General features: G+C 33.6%; 1 protein-coding gene across 1 annotated transcript in view; it reads left to right on the top strand.

Moving 5' to 3' along the window:
• Positions 1–24,051, top strand: part of cacna1ia (calcium voltage-gated channel subunit alpha1 Ia) — a 237,764-nt gene that overhangs the window by 73,148 nt on the left and 140,565 nt on the right. The window contains exon 2 of the mRNA XM_030141341.1: positions 22,696–22,807. Coding sequence (XP_029997201.1) covers positions 22,696–22,807 — 112 coding nt within the window. The remainder of the gene's footprint in view (positions 1–22,695; positions 22,808–24,051) is intronic.

The raw sequence follows: 24,051 nt of genomic DNA, 5'->3' as shown, positions 1-24,051 counted from the left end.
GAATTTACAGTAAAATCAGCTGTTTTTGCTATATCACACTGTCATAGTAAAAATGATTTTGAATTAGGACACATATAAAATAGCTATTTCCAAAAGTTTTATAAATCACCAATGCATGATCCTTCCATTGGATAAATACTGAAGTCAATAATATGTTTCAGTTGGAATCAAGTTCTTTAATTGATGCAATGAGTAGCTTCTCATCTGTTAAACAATCATCAGTTTGATAGGGGGCATGAAGAATGGACTGTGTTTCAACGGAAATGGTCATGTGGTCTGATGAGTCCAGACTGACCCTGTTCCAGAGATGAGATTACCCATCATGCCTGGTGCCTACAGTATAAGCCTGTGGGGGCAGTGTTATGATCTGGGGTTGATTCAGTGTTACGATCTGCGCCGGTGTTAACCGCCGGCTCCTCCCTCTCCTCATTATTACGGATCATATTCACCTGCTACGTGCCGTGTGGCTGCAGCTCATTATCAGTTAGCCTGTTTAAGGCTCGGGGCTGCAGTCGCATGGTGCCGGTCCGTTGTTTCTCCTCCACCCTTTACATAACGCTGACATTTGATGACTCAGGACTCTGACTCAGGTTTTTGGTTATTCCTTGTTTCCCATGTTTTTTCGTTATCATTTATGTTAATAAATTCTTTTTTCTCCCTTCAGCACCGTGCTTTTGAGTCCTCTGTTTTCCACCGTTGTAACATTCGGTTGGTCTGGTCTAGGTTCAACAACACTTCCCTGCACGTGCTTTTGTATTTTTGGATGCTGCTAACTGTGAAATCTCCCCATAGTTGGATAAATAAAGTCTTATCTTATCTTATCTTATCTTATCTTATCTTATCTTATCTTATCTTATCTTATCTTATCTTATCTTATCTTATCTTATCTTATCTTATCTTATCTTATCTTATCTTATCTTATCTTATCTTATCTTAACAATGTTATGTGTCCATAATGAGGTCAGCTGACTACCTGCCCCAGTGGATTTTTGTTCTTCACTGATGGCACAGGCATATTCCAAGATGACAATAAGATGATGCATTAGAATCAAATTGTGAAAGAGTAGTTCAGGGAACATGAGACACTATTTTCACATATTTATTTGTCACCACAGAGTCCAGACCTAAACCCTATTGAGAAAATTTTATGATGTGCTGGAGAAGACTTTATACAGCAGTCCGAATCCCACATCATTAGTCGACCCTCAAATTGCGCGAAAATAACTTTCACATAAAAATTTACCTAATGGAAAAACGACAATTTTGCCAAAACTCTTGTTTTTCGCACGGTCAAAAGGTGGTTTTTCGGATGTAGTGCAAATGGTATATCACGCAAAACTGCAATGGAAAGACCTTTTTCTGCAACTAGAGTCAGGTGAATTAAAAAAAAACAAACGGATGTTGATGGACATGACAACAAGCAAAGAAGAAGAATTTTAAAAGAAACATGGCGCGGTATGTGTGGACACACCAGGAAACTAAATAATTTTTTAATTTAGTATGGGATAGAGGGGTAATATATACAGTAATAATAATGAATATGTCTGTAAATCAACACCATATTTACATTTGTCACCACGTTTATGGAATGACTTCTCATTCTAGCTCACAATAATAAATAAACAAATCATTGCAACATGCTGCTTATTTTAATCTTGCACTGCAGTATTTATGCATTATTTATTCATTATTTATTATTAGGTTTTACTGTTATTATTTTAAGATAGGATTAATTTTTAGAGGACTTTTTATGATGTACATTGCTGGTCCTGAGTTCTGATTTTGTTTCATGTATATTCTTCATGTAATGACAATAAATTGAACGTTTACCTTAATGGAAAAACCGACATTACGCACTTCTGTTTTTTTGACATTTAGTAAATATTGGTGAAGTTTTGCGTGTATGTCCAATGGTAAAGCGACTATTGACACAAGATCTTACACAAACATTTTTTTGTAGTTGTGTTTTTTTTTTTTTTTTAGAAGCCTACATCAAAACAGTCACACCACATACACATCTTACACACTCCACCACACACAGAATATTTCCACAACCAAGATAGGATATTGATTCATATTACTGACTGACATTTTGTTTCTTTTGTATATTACATGCCATATATCATAAACCCCCTCCTTCCCCCACATTATGATGATGTAATGTAAATATTCTATAATACTGTACATAAATCTCTTTGTCACTCGGTGTCGCTTCAATAAAGGTATTTAAAAAAAAGTAGAAATAAATATTGTGACACTGCATAAAATTATTAAAATGATACACCATGGCAAGTATGTGTCAAAATCAAAGCTTAAGGGCTTCCAACAAAACATTAGAGAGTGGGACCTGTTTTTGGCCACGCACCATAAAATAAAAATTAGAATTCATATAGCAGATAAGTCGAAATAAGGCCAAGTAACCGGAGGGAAAAGAGAAAACCAGCCTTTGAGCCCCTATGACAGAATCTCAGATAGAGTCATAGATCAATTTTCCCACAAAATATGAGCAAATTAAGCTGGATAAAAAAGAATAATGGGGGCAAAGTGAGATATGTGGGGAGATCCCTGGCCATCTGCCTTCCTCATTATGCAGTGGGACTCACCGAGAGCAAGGAACAATTGATGGAGAGTCAAGGGCACAGTAGAGCAGCGACAGAGTCAAAACAAAAGTGTGACTGTCTGATGCCAAGGACAGTAGGCAGACACACTCTGTACCAACTTGAACACTGGTTGACCTAGATGTCACTCAATCTTACTGACAGATTCTTGCTCCAGCAGCTGAGACCTTCAGGACTACGCTGCACACAACCACTGATGTTGTGACAGTCCAAAAACTAAAGATTTTCTTTCAAGACAGCGGCGTTTGAAAACAACTAGACGGGACAGCGGTTGTCATAAAAATGGTGGTGATGAGATTGCGTGCGTGTTTTTATGTGTGTGTGTGTGTGTGTGTGTGTGTGTTGTTGAAGGGCGGGAATGCTGCGAGTATGGGGCCGTGCATCATTTGTCTTGGTGACCTATCATGCTGTAGTCTCATCGGGACAGACAGGCACAGGCTTCAGTGCAACAGTGTCATTTTGATTCCCTCTGAATGAGACTGATCCTGAGGGGTTTCATAGGAACACACACACACACACACGTACATACGCAAGCTCTAAGAACAGGAGCTCAGCTGAAAAGCCTTATAGTAAATTACAGAAATCTCATTCAATCATGAGTCATACTGCTCTTAACAAGCCTAAACACACACACACACACACACACACAAGTCAGTTTGTTTCATCCATTTAATGCAGTCATTCCTATATTTTCCATGGATTATATAAATGGCTTTCTCATTACACACACACATACACACACACTCACAAAAAGACCGACACAAATGCATGCACTATTTTTGCTATTTTACAAGGAAGAAAAAAAAAGATACAGAAATAAAAAATTCGCTTTTTAATTATTTACTTGAAAAGGAAGCCAAATTATTATCCTGCAGCCAAATTTTAAGTCTTGAAGCAGCCGTCATTAATTAAAGAAAGAATCAATAGCTGTCAAGACTGAAGCAATTTACCCGTTACATGTCTGTTTTAATTTACAGAATATGTCTTATACTTTTGATTATTTTATGAGTTCATTTATGAGTTTTGTAAGTGCGGAATTACATCAATATGTAAAAAGGCATGGCTGCACATTTTGGAGACTTGCATTTATTACTGTTTGTAATTTTGATATGAGTCTGTTTGGTTGGTTGGTTTTCAAGGAAGACGAAGATATGAATAATTTAGAAATGTGAGCTCAAATGTGAACTGAAACTAACATAAAAAAATATTTCCATTTTGTCTGTTTTATACTGCACTCTTTACTATCACTACATCCAAAATATGATGGTTGTGTTTCTGCAGTTACCCTCCTAAATCTCTACTTGGGGAGGGGGGTAAAAACAAACTGTTATTATGTTTATGTCCATCAGCTCCTCAAAGCATTGGAATAAACAATGAATTTGCCAAAAGTAATATTAACAGCATTTTATCCTTTTTCTTCACGACATGTTAGAGGCAATTATTGTAATTTTTGTCATTATTTTGCAAGATAAAGGTTGTGTGGGCATGTTTTAGAAGAAAATACCAGTTTGGAAAAATATCTGTGTTAGTGTGGGCACAGTATTAATTTTTAAGCTGCATAGTTTTCCTTTGAGCACCGGTCTGGTTCAGGCTGTGCAGTATGAACACTTGGGTGGTGTGTCGATACAGGCATTGATACAATAAAAGTTTAACCCATAAAGACCCAAACATCCACCGTTGACCAAAAGTACTGATCTAAACTGTTGATCCACTAATCCTATCAATACATGTAAATAATTGGTGTAAAATACAGTTTGACATCTTTTCATGGTCATCAGATATGACCCATTTGGACGTTCAGAGGCTCCGTAGTGAATGTAGAAACACCATCATCTTCTACAACATTGATTCACCAGTAAAACCCATGGAGTTGGATCAATGACAGTGGAAGGAGACACTTGGTTTATGTCCAGTTAATGCTATATTTTACTTAAAAAGTCACCTTTTCTTTATTTTTTTTCTGTTTTGATACAATAACCTTTGACTTTACCCTGGGCTTTTATGAGCATCTTCATGATGAGTAAATTAAATATAAGAAATATATGATTTTCACTGGAAAAATGCAAAATTCAGAGGATAATATTATAATAAATGGTGACAAATCACTTAGGAAAGGTTAAATAGAGAGAAAAATTCATTGAACTGCCACAAAAGTCACACTGGGTCCTTATGGGTTAAATTATTTTTATGTATCTATCTTATGTTAAATTCATTTACGTATACACAGGGATTCCCATTTACCACCCTCTCACTTAAGACCTCTCACCATCATTTTGCCACCCCATTTTATAATTTTCTACATCCATCACTGCTACATGAAAGAAGGATGCTGTCTATGCTACATAGCATCTTAGGCTACATTCAGACTGCAGGCAAATGTGGCCCAAATCTGATTTTTTTTTTTTTACCCATATGTGACCTGTATCCGATCTGTTAACCTTTTCATGCATACTGGTCACTACAGTGGACAGTTATTCTCCAGCTGTTCTCTTGTATATTCATGGATTTTGTTCTTTTTATTTTTTTATTTTTTTTTACACATATCTGTATTAAAGTTTTAAGACACTACATATCTTTTCTGACATGAATTGGTAACATTATGTAGATCTCTCCTGAGCATAAACTCCCAGAATCACAAGCCCTCCCCATAGTTTTCACACAATTTATCAGTAAATACATGTTCCTGTGCATCAAAAATTAAACATGTGGTGTCCAGCTGAGTGGACATTTTTGCAGCTTCATGAAAAATAGGTTCATCTTTTTTTTTTTTTCATTGTTTTTTTTTTTTTTTTTTTTTTAATTTATTTATTTATTTTATTTATTTTTCAGAAGACATTTTTCAATTGCATTGTTTTTTTCATGCCTGAAGAGGAATAAAAACACTCAGGAAAAAATTTTGATTAAGGTTCTCATAATTTGTGCATGAAAGGGTTAAAGAAAGCACAAACCAGATTTTTTAAATCTGACCCAGGCCACTTTCATATGTGGTCCTAAATCAGATAGGTCCTGTATGTGCTATTTTGCAAGGCGACTTCAATCTGAGCAGCCAGGTTGTGTTTATCCTACCTTTATGTCATTGAAATTTGACAAATGTCACAATTCTGCGTCCCAGGAGGAGAGCGGCAGGAAAAACATACTTACTTCCGTAAACACAGTGTGTGGCTTTGTTGTTACCTCTTTTGCACATGCGGATCACTTCAGGGTCGCATTCAGTTCATACTCAAAACTGATAGAAGTTGCATTCAATGTATAATATGAACAAGCACACACAAAAAAAAAATCACCAACATTTTTTTTAATGTATTTATAAAGTTTATTTGATAGGGACAATGCATATTACATAGTTTAACTTCTACCTGTTACAAACAAGCTGTAGTGACTGATGATTCACATAAAGAGATTACATCTATTGCTAGTTTCCATCTCCAGTCCCTAGTCAGACTTTTAGCAGAGAAAGAAAGATTTTGAGAGAAGAAGATATTTTGAGGCAGGGATTGAAAGACAGTGTATGACCAATTAGTTTATTGAAAGTCATGAGAATTTATTTGCCACAAGAAAATGTACAAAATAGAAAATGTTTTTACTCTATGTGTCCTCCTTCTTTCTCAATAACTGCCTTCACACGCTTCCTGAAACTTGCGCAAGTGTTCCTCAAATATTCGGGTGACAACTTCTCCCATTCTTCTTTAATAGTATCTTCCAGACTTTCTCGTAATAGTTTTGCTCATAGTCATTCTCTTCTTTACATTATAAACAGTCTTTATGGACACTCCAACTATTTTTGAAATCTCCTTTGGTGTGACGAGTGCATTCAGCAAATCACACACTCTTTGACGTTTGCTTTCCTGATTACTCATATGGGCAAAAGTTTCTGAAAAGGTATGGATAATAGTGTTAGGTATGATTATGACATCAATATATGTTTGGTTTCAAAACAATTGATGTAGTGCCTGCTGAGAAAAAACAACTAAATGTTCATTGTAAATTTTGCTTCCCCACCCTGTACAATCACAGATATTAAAATACATATATATACACACACAGATATATACACATACGTATAAATAAACAGGAATACAGCATATGTAAATATTTAAAGTCACATAAAAGTTACATAAAATCATAGTAAAACCAGAATTGTTAAAAATGCTCACATCTCTGATTTTGCTTTATCCAGCCTTTGGCGCTTTTGTTAAAAGTTTTTATATCTTGTGTTAATTTTATTTCTGTGGGCAGTGTGTTCCACATTTGAGAGTCTTTTATAGAGAAATCTGAGTTGTGCATTAAGACCTGCTGTCTGAATGTAGTCTTAGACAATGTCTTCTACCTACTCCAAAATATCCTGGTCAGGCACAGGAGTTTAGTTAACAACTGACTGATTGCACCACAATGTTCCACAGAGTCAATAGGCATTCTGTATTTAACTATTATAACTTTGACACCCCTTCTATAATTTCTGCACCGGATGGACAATCATTTTAATTGCACTAGTATTTAGCTGTATTCATATTTTATCTTTATTCTACTTTATTGTAATTCTCTGCATGCAGATATTTTTTTTATTTCTAATCTTGACTGGACCTATAACAAACGCAATTTCCCTCAGGGATCATTAAAGTATTCTGATCCTGAAATGTGGACCTATAAATCATAGCCTTTTGTGGGTTTATAGTTTCAGAGGCTGGTATTGTGATTACAAAGGAGGTTCAATTGATTCAACAGATGAAAAACGTAGGGCAAAGGTTCAGACCTTCAACGAATGATGGTAAAGTTCTAAGACCACTGCTTTGAAAGGTTTAGTAGTTGAAGTCAACAGGGAATACACAAGGTTCACAGGGATGAAATAAATAAGAAAAGCACTGAGGTAAGAAATTGTTTTTTGCACGGGAGCCTTCAATTTTTACATTTTGATAATTAGATTTTTTTTTTTCTTCTCACACAGGTATGAAAAATAAGGTTAACCTGGAACATCGTAGCTATGACTTTTTGTTACTTGAAGCCGTGACAAGGACAGGCAAGGAGACAAAAAAACAAACAAAATGAAGATGCTTTGTTGAAAACAGAAAGAGCTTCAGAGTTGGAAGGAAAGCTAAGAAGGGGGGGGGGGGGGCGTCTGACAAAATGTGTATTGGCATGGAGAGACAGGCATAAAAATAGGTAAAGACATAGAGAATAAAAACAGGGTGAAGATGAGAGGGGGTCCTGTCCATGTCGTAAGAAGATTACCAGAGAACGGCGAGAGGCGGGGAAAATGATGACAGGTGAACGAAGGGGATGTGAGCCAAGCCTCCTCAGTCACACGTAGGTGATCTGTGGACAGGAAACGAACATCCCGCTTTAAAAGAACAATCAAATTAAATGCAGAAGCTCAATAACAGTATCTCACTCTTCCACTCTCCTCAAAGCATCCTTGGTGTCAGACCCACTTAGCACCCACCCAACGTGATTAGGGAGTGACACGAGCCGCCATCAGCTAACGCTGTGGAATCAGCTGGGTGTGAGTCAGCTGCCTGCTGCTGCGTCTCCCTGGGGAGGGAAAGGTTCAGGGTCGGTATGACAAAGAAACTGAACTCCAACCAGCACTGAGTCACTTCACATGTCAGCGCAGATGCTTCTGATACTGTTAGGTTGAATACGATGAAAGTGAGGAATCCAGAGGGGTGTGGAGAAAGACAAACATCGAAGACAAAAAAAAAAAAAAAAGCATTTATTGATCGAAAATGTTTAAACCTGTTTCTTCACACCTAATTTGTGTTAGTTTTCACCTGTTCACCAAGTCCCAAAGCTTATAACTGAAGAATCATTAGGGCAAAATGAACCAATCACACCTTTTTTTAAAGATAATAACCTGTAGTTTTGGAAAATTTGTGTTAGTACGTAGCTAAAATACAACCTTAAACACATACACTCAGTGCAATTTGTCAAAAAAAACATAAGGGGGGGATTTGTTTTTTTTTTTTTGTATCACGAAAAAACAAGCAATTAACAGGCTTAACCCTTTCATGCATAGTGGTCACTACAGTGGACAGTTATTCTACAGCTGTTCTCCTGTATATTCATGGATTTTGTTGTTTTAGTTTCATATCAGCCAACACATTTGACGCTCATGCATCATCCCATACACTACAATTGATAACATTACTGTGACTTTGCTGTTCTTGATAAACCTGATCTAACATGTTCTAGTGTAAATCAGTTCCATGTTATTATTCGACTATAATTAACTTTTTTTTTTTCGCATATTATCTCCATGAAGTGAATAATGACTAGTATTAGAGTATGTAAAAATGTGAGAAAACATCAGATTAGCAGCATTAAAATGTTTTTCTTTCATAGTTTTCACAGTAAAAACATGTTTTTTGTTTCAAAAATTAAACACATGGTGTCCAGCTGAGTGGATATTTTTGCAACTCCATGAAAAATAGCTTAATAAAAAAAAAATAATGGCATTGTTTTTTCAATTCCTAAAGAGTAATCAAATCACTCAATAAAAAAAATCTTGATTAAGGTTCTCATAATTCATACATGAAAGGGTTAATTCTTTTTTAAGTTAATGGTAGGTCCTATTACTTGTCGAACAGTTAAACATTCATCTTTAACCTCCTAAGACCCAGAAAATGTCAGCAAAGTACAAGCTTTTTTGTTTTTTATTAAATAAGTGCCTATATTGGAAACATCACGATGCAACAGTTTTTTCAGATGTAGTTTTTCAAATTTTTATGGAATGTCCTTTGTGGTGGAAAGTTTTCTCTTTTTTTTTTATTTTTATTTTTTTGTATAAAGTTGTGAAACTCCTGCCCACAAATGTGGACAGAAAACCCATAGCTGGGTTTTAGGAGGTTAATGCAAACTACACTGCAAAAATCAAAATCTAATCAAGTGTATTTTTCTCATTTCCACACTCTAAAAGATGATTTGTGGAGTTAGTAAGTTAAGCTTAAAATCAAGAGCTTTCTCTGCTTAAAAAATGAAGTTTGTTACATGTACACATTTAAATCAGTTGATAAGTTATTTTACTAAGTTGGTCTAAATGAAAAACAAGGAAAACAGTCTTAACTTAACATATTCATTTTCAAACAGACATTTCTGCCTTTAAACTTAACAAAGAAGTATATTATGTTAATACAACTTAAACATCTTGTAAGCTTCCTCTAAAAGCTGTGTACAAATCTGATGTACCTATAGTCAAAATATCTCATCACACTCAAAATAAGACATAATCACCTAAAGAGTAACTTTTCAGTGAGATGTAAGAACTTATTTTTAGACAATAGATCTGGAAAATCTTATTTTAAGAAATCTTACCAAGATAATTTTCACTTGTTCCATTGGCAGATTTTTTTTTGCTTAATTCAAGATTTTTTTTTTTTTTTTGCTCAATTCAAGAAAATACTAGATTTTCACTGAAAATTCACAAAATACAGAGGATGATATTACAATAAATAGTGATAAATTATGAGGAAGGTTAAATCCAGAGAAAAATTCATTTGGGAACTGACACAAAAGTCACACTGGGTCTTTATGGGTTAAATATAGGAAAATATCTGTTTTTGTACTGAAAAAGGCAGAGGATAAAATGATAAATAATGATAAAGAACTTAGGAATGATTAGATGCGGACAAAAAAAATCATTTGGAAGTTACCATAAATACAATTCTTGATCTTTAGGAGTTAACTGTTTTTACCTCAGTTACACCGTAAAGGATGTCTGAAATACAACCTGAAACACATACACTCAGGGTGTGATTTGACCAAAAAACAGAGGGGGGGGGGGGTTGTTTTAGGGTTTTTTTTATCATGAAATAACAAGCAATCAACAGGCTTAATTGTTTTTTTTAAGTTAATGGTAGGTCCTATTAGAAGCCAGTTCACTGAATATATTTAAAACCAAATTAAAAACATTTTTATTCTCATTAGCCTTTGAAAGGAGATAAAAATGGGGTCACAATTCAGGAACCAGGAATGTGCGCTGTTTTTATTTTTATTTTATTGTATTTCTGTTTTAATTTTTTATTTCATTGTATTTCAAATTTCATCTTATTTCTTGCACTTCAAAAATTCTATGCATAATCAAATATTTTAATGTGTGCTGTTTTCATTTTTATTTTTATTTTATTGTATTTCTCTCAAATTTCATCTTATTTCTTGCACTTCAAAAATTCTATGCATAATCAAATATTTTAATGTGCGCTGTTTTTATTTTTATTTTATTTTATTGTATTTCTCTCAAATTTCATTTTATTTCTTGATGTATAATCAAATCTTAATGTATTTTAATATTGTATTTTTTCAATCAGTGTGAAGCACTTTGGACTACAATTTCTGTATGAAAGGTGCTATACAAATAAAGTTTATTATTATTATTATTATTATTATTATTATTATTATTATTATTATTATTATTATTACATGTCGAACAGTTGAACATTCATCTTTAATGCAAACTACACAGCAAAAATCAAAATCTGATCAAGTGTATTTTTCTCATTTCTAGTCAAATATCTCATCACACTTAAAATAAAACATAATCACCAACAGAGTGACTTTTCAGTGAGATATAAAAACTTATTTTTAGGCAATTGATCTTGAAAATCTTATTTCAACAAATCTTACCAAGATAATTTTCTCTTGTTCCATTGGCAGATTTTCTTGCTCAATTCAAGATTTTTTTTTTTAACTTAATTCATTAAAATACTTGATTTTTACTTAAAATTCACAAAATACAGAGGATAATATTACAATAAATCATGATAAATTATGAGGAAGGTTAAATCCAGAGAAAAATTCATTTGAGAACTGACACAAAAGTCACACTGGGTCCTTATGGGTTAAATATAGGAAAATATTTGTTTTTGCACTGATAAAGGCAGAGAATAAAATGATAAATAATGATAAAGAACTTAGGAATGATTAGATAATTTGGAAGTTACCATAAATACAATTCTTGGTCTTTAGGAGTTAAGTGTTTTTACCTCAGTTGCACCGTAAAGACTTGTTTTCATGGATTCTACACTAAGAGAAACCAGACGTTCTGCGCCGGCTTAGTTTCGGTCCTTTGTTTCCTATGTTGTGTTTGTTTATATTTAAGTCCCGAATAAGTCTTCCTCAATGCCTTTTGTGTATATGTGTTTATTTATTCCGGTACTTTTTCTTTCTTTTTCTGTCTGTCTCTCCTTCTTTCACTGTCAGTTCATACCATGCATCTGTTCTTGGCTCTCGCTTTCCTAGCACAGAACCTCAGGGCACGTTCTTTAGTTACGCTATGGGAGTGCTACACGCGTACAAACACACACACACACACTCTCACATTCACATATATTTATACACACACTGGTATGATTGATTTTTCATTGCTTGTCGGGGTATAATGTGTCCCAAAGTGTTTGAATTTGTTTTTAGCTAGAAGGGCCAAATTGTCCGTTGTTTGGTCTGTCACACCTGGGAATGAATGAAAAGCTGCAGAAAAAAAAGAGAGATGGAAGGTAAATGGAGAGAGACGTACCAGCAAGGAAATTTGAAATGATATTGAGAAAAAGAAGTTGGAGAGAAAAAAAAAAAGTGAGAACACTGTAACTCAAAGGGGGTTGGACTTTTATTTGAGAGACAGTGGTTGTGGTTAGATGAAGACAGTAGGAAGAGAAGGCAGTGAGACTTGATAAAATGATTTCTTTTCACATTTTGTTCTGATATTATTTTTCTCCGTTTCAATGTGTTACCCCCAGAGAGCAATGCTAAAGCGATAATGGAGACAGAGGAGCAAGAAGCAGCAAAAACATACAGATTAATCCAGTGTGTGTGTGTGTGTAGGTGTGTGTGTGTGCAGGAGACTCAGATAGATTGAACTGAATAACAGAGATGTTTCAACCCACACAATCTCTGGATAAAAAAAGAGGAAAATGGAAATATAAATGTGTATTGTAAGTTGTTTTTTAAAGTTTTGAGTGCATTTCAGATTTCTTTAGAGCAGGGGTGTCTAACTCCTTTTAGTTCAGGGGCCACATTTACCCCAATTTGATCTCCAGTGGGCCAGACCAGTAAAATTACAGTGAAAAAAGTAAAATTCTATTATGATCAGGTTTACATTTACAAAGTTTCCTTAAAAATCTGAATAACTTGAACAAATTGAATTGTCTTAAGAAAAACAAGTGCAATTTTATCAGTATTATGCCTCAGTTTATCAGTTTATCATTTACACATGTGCATTACAATCGCACAAAACATTTAGTAACAGGCAGAATGTTGGTAAAATTGCATCTACTTTTCTTAAGACATTTCCGTTTGTTCATTTTTGTTTAGGTTATTCACGTTTTTTGTAAAAGTATTATTTGTTAATGTAAACATTTTCATGTAATTTTACTTTTTTACCCCTAAAAAACAAAGAGAGAATGTGGGGTTGCCATAATTTCTAGGTTATTATGATAATATTTTACTGGTTCTGACCCACTTAAAATCTAATTGGACTGTATGTGTCTGTATGTGGAACCTGAATTAAAATGATTTTGACATCATTAATTAATATCGTCAGTGTAATTTTTGCATTTCACAAATTCATCCTGTGGGCCGGATTGGACCCTTTGGCGGGCCGGATTTGGCCCCCGGGCCGCATTTTTGACACCTGTGCTTTAGAGGATCCATAGGCACCGCATAAACGCCTTCTATTTAGGTTTCATCTTCAGTTCTAATTCTCCATCCACACTACTGTGGATATTTTGCAAAACTGATATTTTTGGGCTTCTTGTCTACATGTAAATGACATTTTAGGCTGCAAAACGGATGCAAATTCAAAACTTCAGTTTGTGTGTATTCATGTGGACAGGGGAAAACTGAGAAATTGGAAAAACTGATTGCGTTCCACTCCATGTCTATTACTGGTTTATGTAATGAACCTGCACCTGAAACATCAACTCCAGGTGTAGAAATCAGAGGATGACCTGCAGTAGATCGAGGTCAGCGCAGATACCTTTGGGAGATGGATTATACCAGCCTTAGGGCCGAATCCCCATTACACACTATTGCATATAAAATTAGAATAATTTTGTTTTCAGACACATCCATCAGTTATCACCTCAACACATGAGTCTAAATACACTCAAAAAAAAGATTATTGGCTCTAATAAACATGAAGTAATATTTTAAAGTAAAATGTAACTGAAATATATGAAATTTAAAGTTTATTTATCCGAAAAAGTCAAACATAATGTGAATATGCTTAGTATAAAGTGAATCTAAACAAATAAAGTAAACTTTATTTACTAGATCACATAAAAAGGCTGAGCGTCACAGTCAAACACAGTTAATGTAAAAGTTTGCATTAACTAAATCAAATCTGACTGAAGGTATTTAATTTATTCATATTGACTCAGTATGATAGAAAAAACATTGTATTAAATGCAACTCTTTACATTAAACTTATGTAATAAAATTACATGGAAAATTTACATGTAATTAAAATACATAAAGTCAACATTTTTGGCTTAATTATTTTTTTGAGTGTATGATTTGCGAGATGTGTGTAAATTTGTTATACAAAAAGCTAAAAAAAGAGACAAAAAGAAGATGTATATCTGTTGTTGGAGTTAAACTATGGAATGAGGCCAGCATGGATTCAAGAATGTGTAGCCCATTTTTGATATTTAAAAAAAGGGTACATAAGGCAATTTTTGAAGGATACAAATTTTAAGCTCTAACAAGTAACAGATAAATAACACTGAGTTACAAAAAAAATTTTTTGCAAGTTGTCTAGGTTTTTTCAACTGAATTAGGACCATTTTGCACCGCTAAATCCAAAAATGACATCTGTTTTTCTCAATCAGGTCAGGTTTTTTTTTTTGCTAATTTGATTTTGAAAAATTTGATCTTCTCACAAAATTGATTACATGTAGCAGAATGTAGCAGATGTAGCAGAATACGTCAGGCTTATTTTTGCAAGATCTTCTAGTCGAAGCCATTTCATTCACCTGTAATATTAAAAAAAAAACATTAATCATAAATTGGCAAAAGTAAAATCTTCAGAACTCCTTTATTGCAAGAAATATGAAAGAGTTTTGTATCATATGATGTGAAAATGCCCATAAATGTAAGCAAAAATGTTAAAAAGCCAATATGTAGCATAGTCCAGAAAGTTGACCTGATTGAGCAAAATTAATGTGATTTTTGGATTCAGCACACCAAAATTATCCTAAATCAGCTCAAAAAACTTAAACAATAAATTTGTTGTTGACCAGTGTTATTTATTTTTGAGTCTATATTAAATTTCCATTAATTTGGTGGTTAAGTTTTCTATTTCTCTGGCTTATTTTCACCTTTTTATGTTTCGCTTGTTTGTTTGGATACATTGTTTTTTGTTTTTTTCTTTTTCCTATAGTGGATGCTGGGTAGCTGAATTTGTTAGAAGGACAGGCATTAATATAAGTATTTGCTTCTGCCTGTGCATTTCAGTCATTAACCTGTTGGTAATGTTTGTAATGTTTGAAGTGCTGTTGTTGACACTGGTGATGACTGAATAAATCATCATCATTAATTTCATCATCACCTTTGACCAGATGCAGTGATTACGTACTGAGTTCCAGTTACACTTTATTTATAAAGAATAAATCACATTGGCGCAATCATTTCATGTCAGGTAAAAATATTTATTTTAACTTTATGGGTAACACATATATAAGTAACACAAAGCCATTGTTTTTATTACAGAAAAGAGCAATAAGAATCATGTACAATGTTAATTTAAGGGAACATACAAATGAGTTGTTTATTAACCCTTTCATGCATGAATTATGAAAACCTTAGTCAAGATTTTTTTTTTTTTTCCTGAGTGCTTTTATTCCTCTTTAGGCATGAAAAAAAAACAATGCAATTGATTTTTTTTTTTTTTTTTCTGAACCTATTTTTCATGGAGTTACAAAAATGTCCACTCAGCTGGACACCATGTGTTTAATTTTTGAGGCAAAAAATCATGTGTATTTAAAACCCATCATCAGAAAGTGAAAACTATGAAATAAAACCATTTTTCATGCAGCTAATCTGATGTTTTCTAACATTTTAACATACTCTAATACTAGTTATTACTCATTTCATGGAGATAATATGCAAAAAAAAAAAAAAATTGATTACGAAAACTTTTAAATTACAGTCTAATAACAATTAGCTATTGATTTACACTAAAACATATTTCTGCAGATCAGGTTTATAAAGAACAGCAAAGTTACAGTAATGGTAGGAATTGCAGTGTATGTGATGGTGTTGTGTTGGATGATATGAAACTAAAACAACAAAAAATCCATGAATATACAAGAGAACAGCTGGATAATAGCTGTCCACTGTAGTGACCAGTATGCATGAAAAGGTTAAATCAGGATTGTTTAAATTTAAAGAGTTAGCTGAATTAAGGACATTGTTGATTTTGTTGAGAGCGAGAAATAGACTTTTGCCTGCAAATTTGTAGAGAGAATTTTTGAGATTATCACCTCCGCCAAGGAACGGCGGAGGTTATGTTTTTATCAGGGTTTGTCTTTCTGTCTGTCTGTTTGTCTGTTAGCAAGATAACTCAAAAAGTTGTGGATAGATTTTGATGAAATTTTCAGGAAATGTTGATAATGGCAGAGGTCTGTACTCACCAAGTGCTTTTCTAGTTAGTTTTAGTATCACAGGATGAAAAACATAGAAGGAAGTTTAATTTTAAACAGCAAAGGGTTCAGACCGATGTAAAGCAAATGTGTATTTCTGTTTGTGTGTCAGAATGTTGAATTCTTTTGCAATGGAAGAGAAGAGCTGTACAAATATTTTTCAGTTTAAGTGGTTGTATAAAGAGAGAATAGAGAAGCTTTATAATTTTTTTTTTTTTTTTTTTTTTTTTGATTTAGTGATTTATTTCGAACATGCAATGAAATTTAACATATATGCACTAGCAAAACATACATAATAATACAAATATCAAGAATCATAACAATCTTAGTCAGAAGAAAAACACAATAATTACATTTACATGCCTGAAAAGGGGTGGGAAGAAGTGCAACTTATTTAATCCCACCCCCTCTCCCTACAATATTATTAATAATATATGTCCCTCTTCCTTTTACAAAAAACATATAATGAAATAAATTTACTCATGGATTTTGGATTTGTTTTGTTTTCAATGACTACCATGTAAACTGTTTACTGTAATAGCTGTAACGGCAACTTATCTGATGTAAGCAGATGTTTCAAGAAAGGAATAAGTGTTGTAAGTTTTCTTCATCCTGCTCCTTTCCAATTATTTAGATTGGAATGAATAAATAAAAGAAATGAAATTAAAAGGAAACAGTGTATAAAGAATACACTCAAACAACCAGAACCATCACTTACAATAACATAAGTTTATAACAGAGTTTGTTGTTTGCGTTTATCTTCATGACAGATTAAAGCTTCTGCATCTGCTATATCCAGTATTATATCCACACTGTCTACAGTCCAATATTTGGAATTAGTGATACTGAAGTCCAACAGAAACAGTGGCTTTTCCAAATATTTAGACTGGTTTGTAGTTATTTTTGCAACAGTTACTTTAAAAAACAAAAAAAGAAAATATCAGTTTAGAAAAATATTCATGTTTGTGTTGACAGGTCATAAGGCGTACAAAGAAGGGTCAAGGTGTATTTTTGTCATTTCTAGTCAAAATATCTCATCACACTTTAAATAAGACATAATCACCTAAAGAGTAACTTTTCAGTGAGATATAAGAACTTATAACTTATAATTTTTACAGTCAGATTTCAATTTCAGATTTTTTTTTTTTTAATTGAGGATTTTTTTTTGTTACTTAATTCAAGCAAAAAAATCTGCCAATAGAACAAGTGAAAATGATCCCGGTAAGATTTCTTGAAATAAGATTTTCAAGATCTGTTGTCGAAAAATAAGTTCTTATATCTCACCGAAAAGTTACCCTTTTAGGTCAGGGGTGTCAAACTCATTTTAGTTCAGGGGCCACATTCAGCTAAATTTGATCTGAAGTGGGCCGAACCAGTAAAATAATAATATATAAATAATGTCAACTCCTAACTTTTCTGTGTTTTTCAGTAAAAAAAAAGTAAAATTACATTATGAAAATGTTTACATCTACAAATTATACTTTCAAACAATGTGAATAACATGAACAAACAGGAAAAAAAATGTAATTTTAACACTATTATGCTTTAGTTTATCATTTCCACATGCACATTATAACTTGCAGATCACAGTGGATCTACAAATACACAAAATATTTAGTAACAGGTGGAATATTATTAAAAATGCACTTCTCTTAAGACATTTCAGGTTCTTATTTTTTCAGGTTATTCAGATTTTTTGCATAATTATACTTTGTTTTAGTCTAAATACATGAAAACATTTACATTTACAAAGAGAAAAATTTGGAGTTGTGAGTATTTATAGGTTATTATGAGATTGAATTGGTCTGAATGTGGAACCTGAACTAAAATGATTGTTCATATCTTAGTGTAATTTTTGCATTTCACAAATTCATCCCAGGGGCCGGACCAAGGTTATTATTGTTAACGAAAACTAACGAAATGACGAAAACTAGAATTGTAAAAACATTTTCGTTAACTGAAATAAATAAAAACTATAATTAAAAGAAAAAAACGATAACTAACTGAAACTGTATTGTGTGTATATAAAACTAACTAAAACATATAAAAATTATGGATAAAATTCCCTTAGTTTTCGTCTTTGTCAATGTCAGATTGATACGAAATCAGTTTATTTCCCTCAAGCAATTTTAGCTGCTGGCACCATATGATATTTAGTGGTCCGTCACTTTTCGTCACTTGTGGTTTCCAGTTGTCTTCTGGTCCCCACTCTACCTGGAAACATGGAGACTAAAGTTGGGAGAAAGCAGTCGAGTCCTGTCTGGGATTTATTTGAATTTGACAGCGAAGAAGAGAAAAGATATAAAAAAAACCCCAAAAAACTAAAACTAAGCATTTAGAAAATAACAAAAACTAATAAAAACTAGCAAACCTGCACTAAAAACTAATTAATACGAACTGAATTAGAGGGAAAAAAAGTCAAAACTAAATAAAACTAAACTATAATAAAAAAATCCAAAACTATTATAACCTTGGGCCGGACTGTACCCTTTGGCAGGCTGGATTTGGCCCCCGGGCCGCATGTTTGGCACCTGTGCTTTAGGTGATTATGTCTTATTTTAAGTGTGATGAGGTTTTTTGACCAGAAATGAAAAAAAAAAACTCACTTGGTAAGAATTAGATTTTTGCAGTGTATCTGCTGTACAAGTGTCTTTTCAGTATTGTTATTTCACTGGACACTATATGCACTAGGTGTTTATCTGATATGTTTATCTGAACACTGTAGATAAAAAAAGATGGAAAGTGAGCACTAATCCAAACCTGTTGATGACTGTTTGCATTGTATTTATTTCAGTCTCATTGCTGCATCATCTCTGTGCATTGGCGTACTAAGAAAACACATTCTGTCCGTCTGATTTTCTGACTCACGCACCGCATGAACAAGAAGAAGAGAGAAAAAAACTGGCTTGATAAATACATCTCATCTTCATTTTCATTGATGAATTACTCACTGGCAGAGTTGTGGCTGCATGACCTCATAGGTCTCATGATGTGTTGCCTACATGCTGTGGATGAGTCAGTTATGCATATACTTCCATTTGAGATTTGTGAATCTCTCTGCTGCCACGCTTACTCATACTTAAGCGAATAAAAGAAAAAGGAGCCGAGCCAAAACATTCACGGTGCGGTGATACAGTATTTCATTTCCACAACAATCGTAGATGTTGGCTGTTCCTGCACATATTGATATACATGTAGATATTTCTCACTTTTTTTGTTTTTGACAATATGCTGCAATATTATGTATTATGATGTATTATTCATGATTGCTTCAGAAAAAAAAGAAAAAAAAAAACCAAACATTTTATTGTGTGAAGGCAAAAACTGAAAGAACCTTGCTGTTTTTTAAGACATAATTTAACATATTGTTTCCATTTATTACATTTGCAGCTACAGTATAAGTAATGACTTAAAATATGTAGATTAAAGCTGCAGGAGTCAAAATCAGGGAGGAAAAATACCAGATTTTGAAAAAAAAAAACAAACACATCTCCTTTCTGCAGCTCTCGTTGCTCACTCTAAACCAAAAGACTTAATATAAAGTTAGATGAATATAAGATTATTTCATGTTGTTATGGAAAAGTGAACCCAGTTTTCCATGCTTCTGCGTTGAGACATAGAGTAAAGAGAGTACAGGGTATGTCCAGGTCAAGAGTCTGATCAGTGATTGGTAATTATAGCTGTCAATCACATATTAACCCTCCAGTATCCAGGTGCGCCTTTTAGGCACACTTTGCACTTCGTTTTAAAAAACTTCATATTATTTTTCACAATTTAAATAAGGTTAGAATTCAAAAGTTGTTCATTTTTGCATGATCTTTAAAATTCTGGCCACCAACTAAAATGTGCACATTGTAAACAAAAGAAAATTACAAGACTAGCATCTGTCTCCCAAGTGTGTCTAAAACGCACTATTTCTTCCATTTGATATGTATGATCAGGGCTGACCTTGATTTACAAAAATAAAATCAAATTAGAGCAGAAAAATAAACCAACATGTAATATTTAATAGTTTGATTTATAGGTGTGCATTTTACGCACACTTGGTGACAGATGCTAGTATTTTTCAACATTTGACCTAGCACAAAAAATAATAATGCAAATTAACCGATGTTGGAGTTAATCACTGACATATGCCAGGATGAAAAAAATCAAATAATATGTGATCCACTTTTTATGTAGTGTATTGAAAAAATTTTTTTGTTTTTTGTTTTTTGCATCCAAAAAAATTGTTTATTTACATTACAAACACAGCATTTAAAAGGTTAAAAATGTGACAATTATTGAGTATTTGGTATTTTTATTTATGGCTCAAGCTGATGAAATAGAAAAAAAGTGTAAAAGAATTAAAAACAAACTGTATGAAATTTTTGTTGACATTATTCCACAAGTGTGCGAAAAAGACACACTTGGTGCTTAGTAAGGGCCTTGCTGGATGGGATACCGGAGGGTTAAACTCCCATTAGCTGTCTGAAAACACCTGTAATCAGCCAAAGAAATCAGCATCACAGTGTATCATGTCAAAGTCAAAGCATGTCTTTTGTCATTACATTGTACATAATGTAATGAGATCAGTTTTGCTCTTCATATGGCATAAAATAAAACACAATAAATACAATAGTAAAAAAAAAAACACACAAGTAAGTGGTGCCAGGCACAACAAACCCCGCCCCTCGCACGTATTGTAGCCTATTTTGGCATCGATCAAGTAAATTTCTTTGAGTGCTTTTAAGTCCAAACTGAGAGTTATTGAGGCCAACTCCATAACTTGAACATGTTTTTCTTAATCTGCTTGTAAATGTTATCTATACTAACTGTTTATTGTTGAATGTGAGTGTTATATGTGTTTTAACTGTGTAATCCTGTAACTGTGTGTTGTATTTGCTGCTGCCTATCTTGGCCAGGACTCCCTTACAAAGGAGATTCTTAATCTCAATGGGATATTTCCTGGTTTAAAAAAGGTAAAAAAAATAAAAAAAGTGGTGCCAGGCACAACAAACCCCGCCCCTCGCACGTATTGTAGCTCATTTTGGTATCGATCCAGCTGATGTCATCATGTCTGCTGATGTCAGCATATCAATTGCCTCCATATATGTGCCAAGTTTGAAGTAAATTGAAAAAAAAACAAGTGTTCAGAGAACGCAAACCTGCGCCAAGCACCCGAACAGTGTGCATGTGTGGATCGACTATTTCTTTTTAAATTAAACAGTTTCAAGGTTGTTCCATACAGCAGAAAAAGTTAAAGCTCTGTACCAGTCATGTGTATGTCGAATTCTATTAAATTCCAATCAATATTTGTTGAGTTATAATGAAAAATGTGTTGTAAATGGGATTTTCAATGTTAAATTGAAATGTCCACAGAGTCCACATTCCACAGTGGATGTGGACAATTTTGTGCCAGATATAAGGTATTGTTATAAGCTACAGGTGTATCAAATTGGAGGAAAATCAGAGTCATTTTGAATTTTTTATGAATTTTCAAAAATTGCTCAATGATGAGAGATAGGAAAATTTGAGATTTTGTGACCTTGCTGTGACCCTGAACTTTGGCCTACTTGGCCCAAAATTGATTGGGTTCGTCTCAGGGCCTAGGCCTATCTGTGGGTAAAATTTGGTCAAGACGGTTGGAATAGTTTTCCCGTAAAGTTGCTAACAAACAAACAAACAAACAAACACACAAAGCAAAGTGATCACAATACCTCCTGGCGGAAGTAAAAATTATGTTTTTATAGACATTTGAAATTTCACCCATTTTCAGCAAATGGGAGAAAATCATTTTAAAAATTCATAAAAATTTTAACTTTTATCTATTTTTCCCAAAATATAATGAAATCTATTCTGGGTCACTGGCAATCTATAACCCCAATTTGGTATGAATTCAACCAAGAGTTTTGCTGCTGGAGTGTTAACAAACAAACAAACAAACAAACAAACCGAACCAAAAACAATACCCCTTGCCTCCCCTTTGGGGGGGGGGGGGGGGGGGGACGACAAGATGACTGAGATATATGTAAATAGATGCACATATGTTATATTGCACACAGGGATGTTGCACATTGCATGATGTCCAGGGGCTGTGTGTGTGTGTGTGTGTGTGTGTGTGTGTGTGTGTGTTTTCTACAGTGTGAAAACACAGGCAAAACGGCGATGTAAATGTTTTATTTCCTCTCAGAAGACTTGAGTTGCTGTGTGTTGAAAGGGAATTATGGATTTCTTTGCCCCATGACATTAAAAAGCTGTTAAGAACTGCAGCTTTAGCAGAAAATACAACTAAATTTAGAAATAAACAATAACAAAAAAGCAATTACTCTTATTTTTAAGGAAATAGTTGGTTTGTTTACATAGTTTTTTCAGCCATGAAATGTTTCTCCTCCATGATTTTAATGTGTGTATTTTGTGTAAAGCTCTTCCACTTCTACTGCAATGCTCCTTAACCACAGCTCTGCTAATACGTGGTTCGAGAGGATTAGCATCATGGTGATCCTCCTCAACTGTGTGACACTGGGCATGTACCAGCCCTGCGAGAACATCGACTGCACCTCGGACCGCTGCCAGATACTGCAGGTAAGACACGCCTCTGCTTCCTGTGTGTGTGTGTGTGTGGTTTTAATTATGCTATGGATATGTACACCCGTTTCATCGGTCACCGCGGGAACAAAACCCCTGTGATCTGATTCACTTGTTCAGTCTGTAGTCACTTTTCCATTAGACATCTGTGCAAAAATTTACTGATATTTACTAAATGACGAAAAAACAGAAGTGTCGGTTTTTCCATTAAATCACAAATGCGCTGATTTGTTTATATATTATCGCGAGATGACACAAGAAGTCATTTCATAAATATGGTGACAAACGTAAATATGGTATTGATTTACAGATATATTCATTTTTATTATATATTACTCCTCTGTCTCGTACTAAATTAGAAAATGATTGGGTTTCCTGGTGTGTCCACACATACCGCAACATGTTTCTTCTTCTTCTTCGCTTGTTGTAACCAAGGTTCTAATAGTTTTGGATTTTTCATTCTAGTTATTTTTTACTTAGTTTTGACTTTTTTTTCTCTAATTTAGTTAGGTTTAATTCATTTTTAGCGCAGATTTGCTAGTTTTTATTAGTTTTTGTTATTTTCTAAATGCTTAGTTTTAGTTTAATTTTAGTTTAGTTTTCATTTTGCCGTATCTTTTCTCTTCTTCTCCGGTATATTCAAATAAATCCCAGACAGGACTCTGCTGCTTTCTCCCAACTTTAGTCTCCATGTTTCCAGGTAGAGTGGAGACCAGAAGATGACTGTAAACCACAAGTGACCACAAGTGACGGACCATTAAATATCATATGATGTTGCGAAATAAATCCATTTCATATCAATCCGACATTGACAAAGACGAAAACAAAGGGAATTTTATCCATAATTTTTATTTGTTTTAGTTAGTTTTGTAAACACACAATACAGTTTCAGTTAGTTATCGTTTGTTTTTTTTTTTCTCTTAATTATAGTTTTTTATTTATTTCAGTTAACGAAAATGTTTTTACAATTCTAGTTTTCGTCATTTTGTTGGTTTTGGTTTACGATAATAACATTGGTTGTAACGTCCGTCAACATCCATTTTTTTTTTTTAATTCACCTAACTGTAGTTGCGAAAAAAGGTCTTTCCATTGCAGTTTTGCGCTATTCCCGCAAAACCACCTCTTGCCAGCGCAAAAACTTTTAATCGAAAAATGAGACTTTTGGCGAAATTGTCGTTTTTCTATTAGGTACATTTTTAAAGTTATATTTGCACAATTTGAGGGTCAATGGAAAAGCGACT

This window comes from Sphaeramia orbicularis, chromosome 8, assembly GCF_902148855.1.
Source record: "Sphaeramia orbicularis chromosome 8, fSphaOr1.1, whole genome shotgun sequence".
Taxonomy (NCBI): Eukaryota; Metazoa; Chordata; class Actinopteri; order Kurtiformes; family Apogonidae; genus Sphaeramia; species Sphaeramia orbicularis.
Note: the sequence above shows the minus strand (reverse complement) of the source record. Positions and strands in the feature narration are given on the sequence as shown.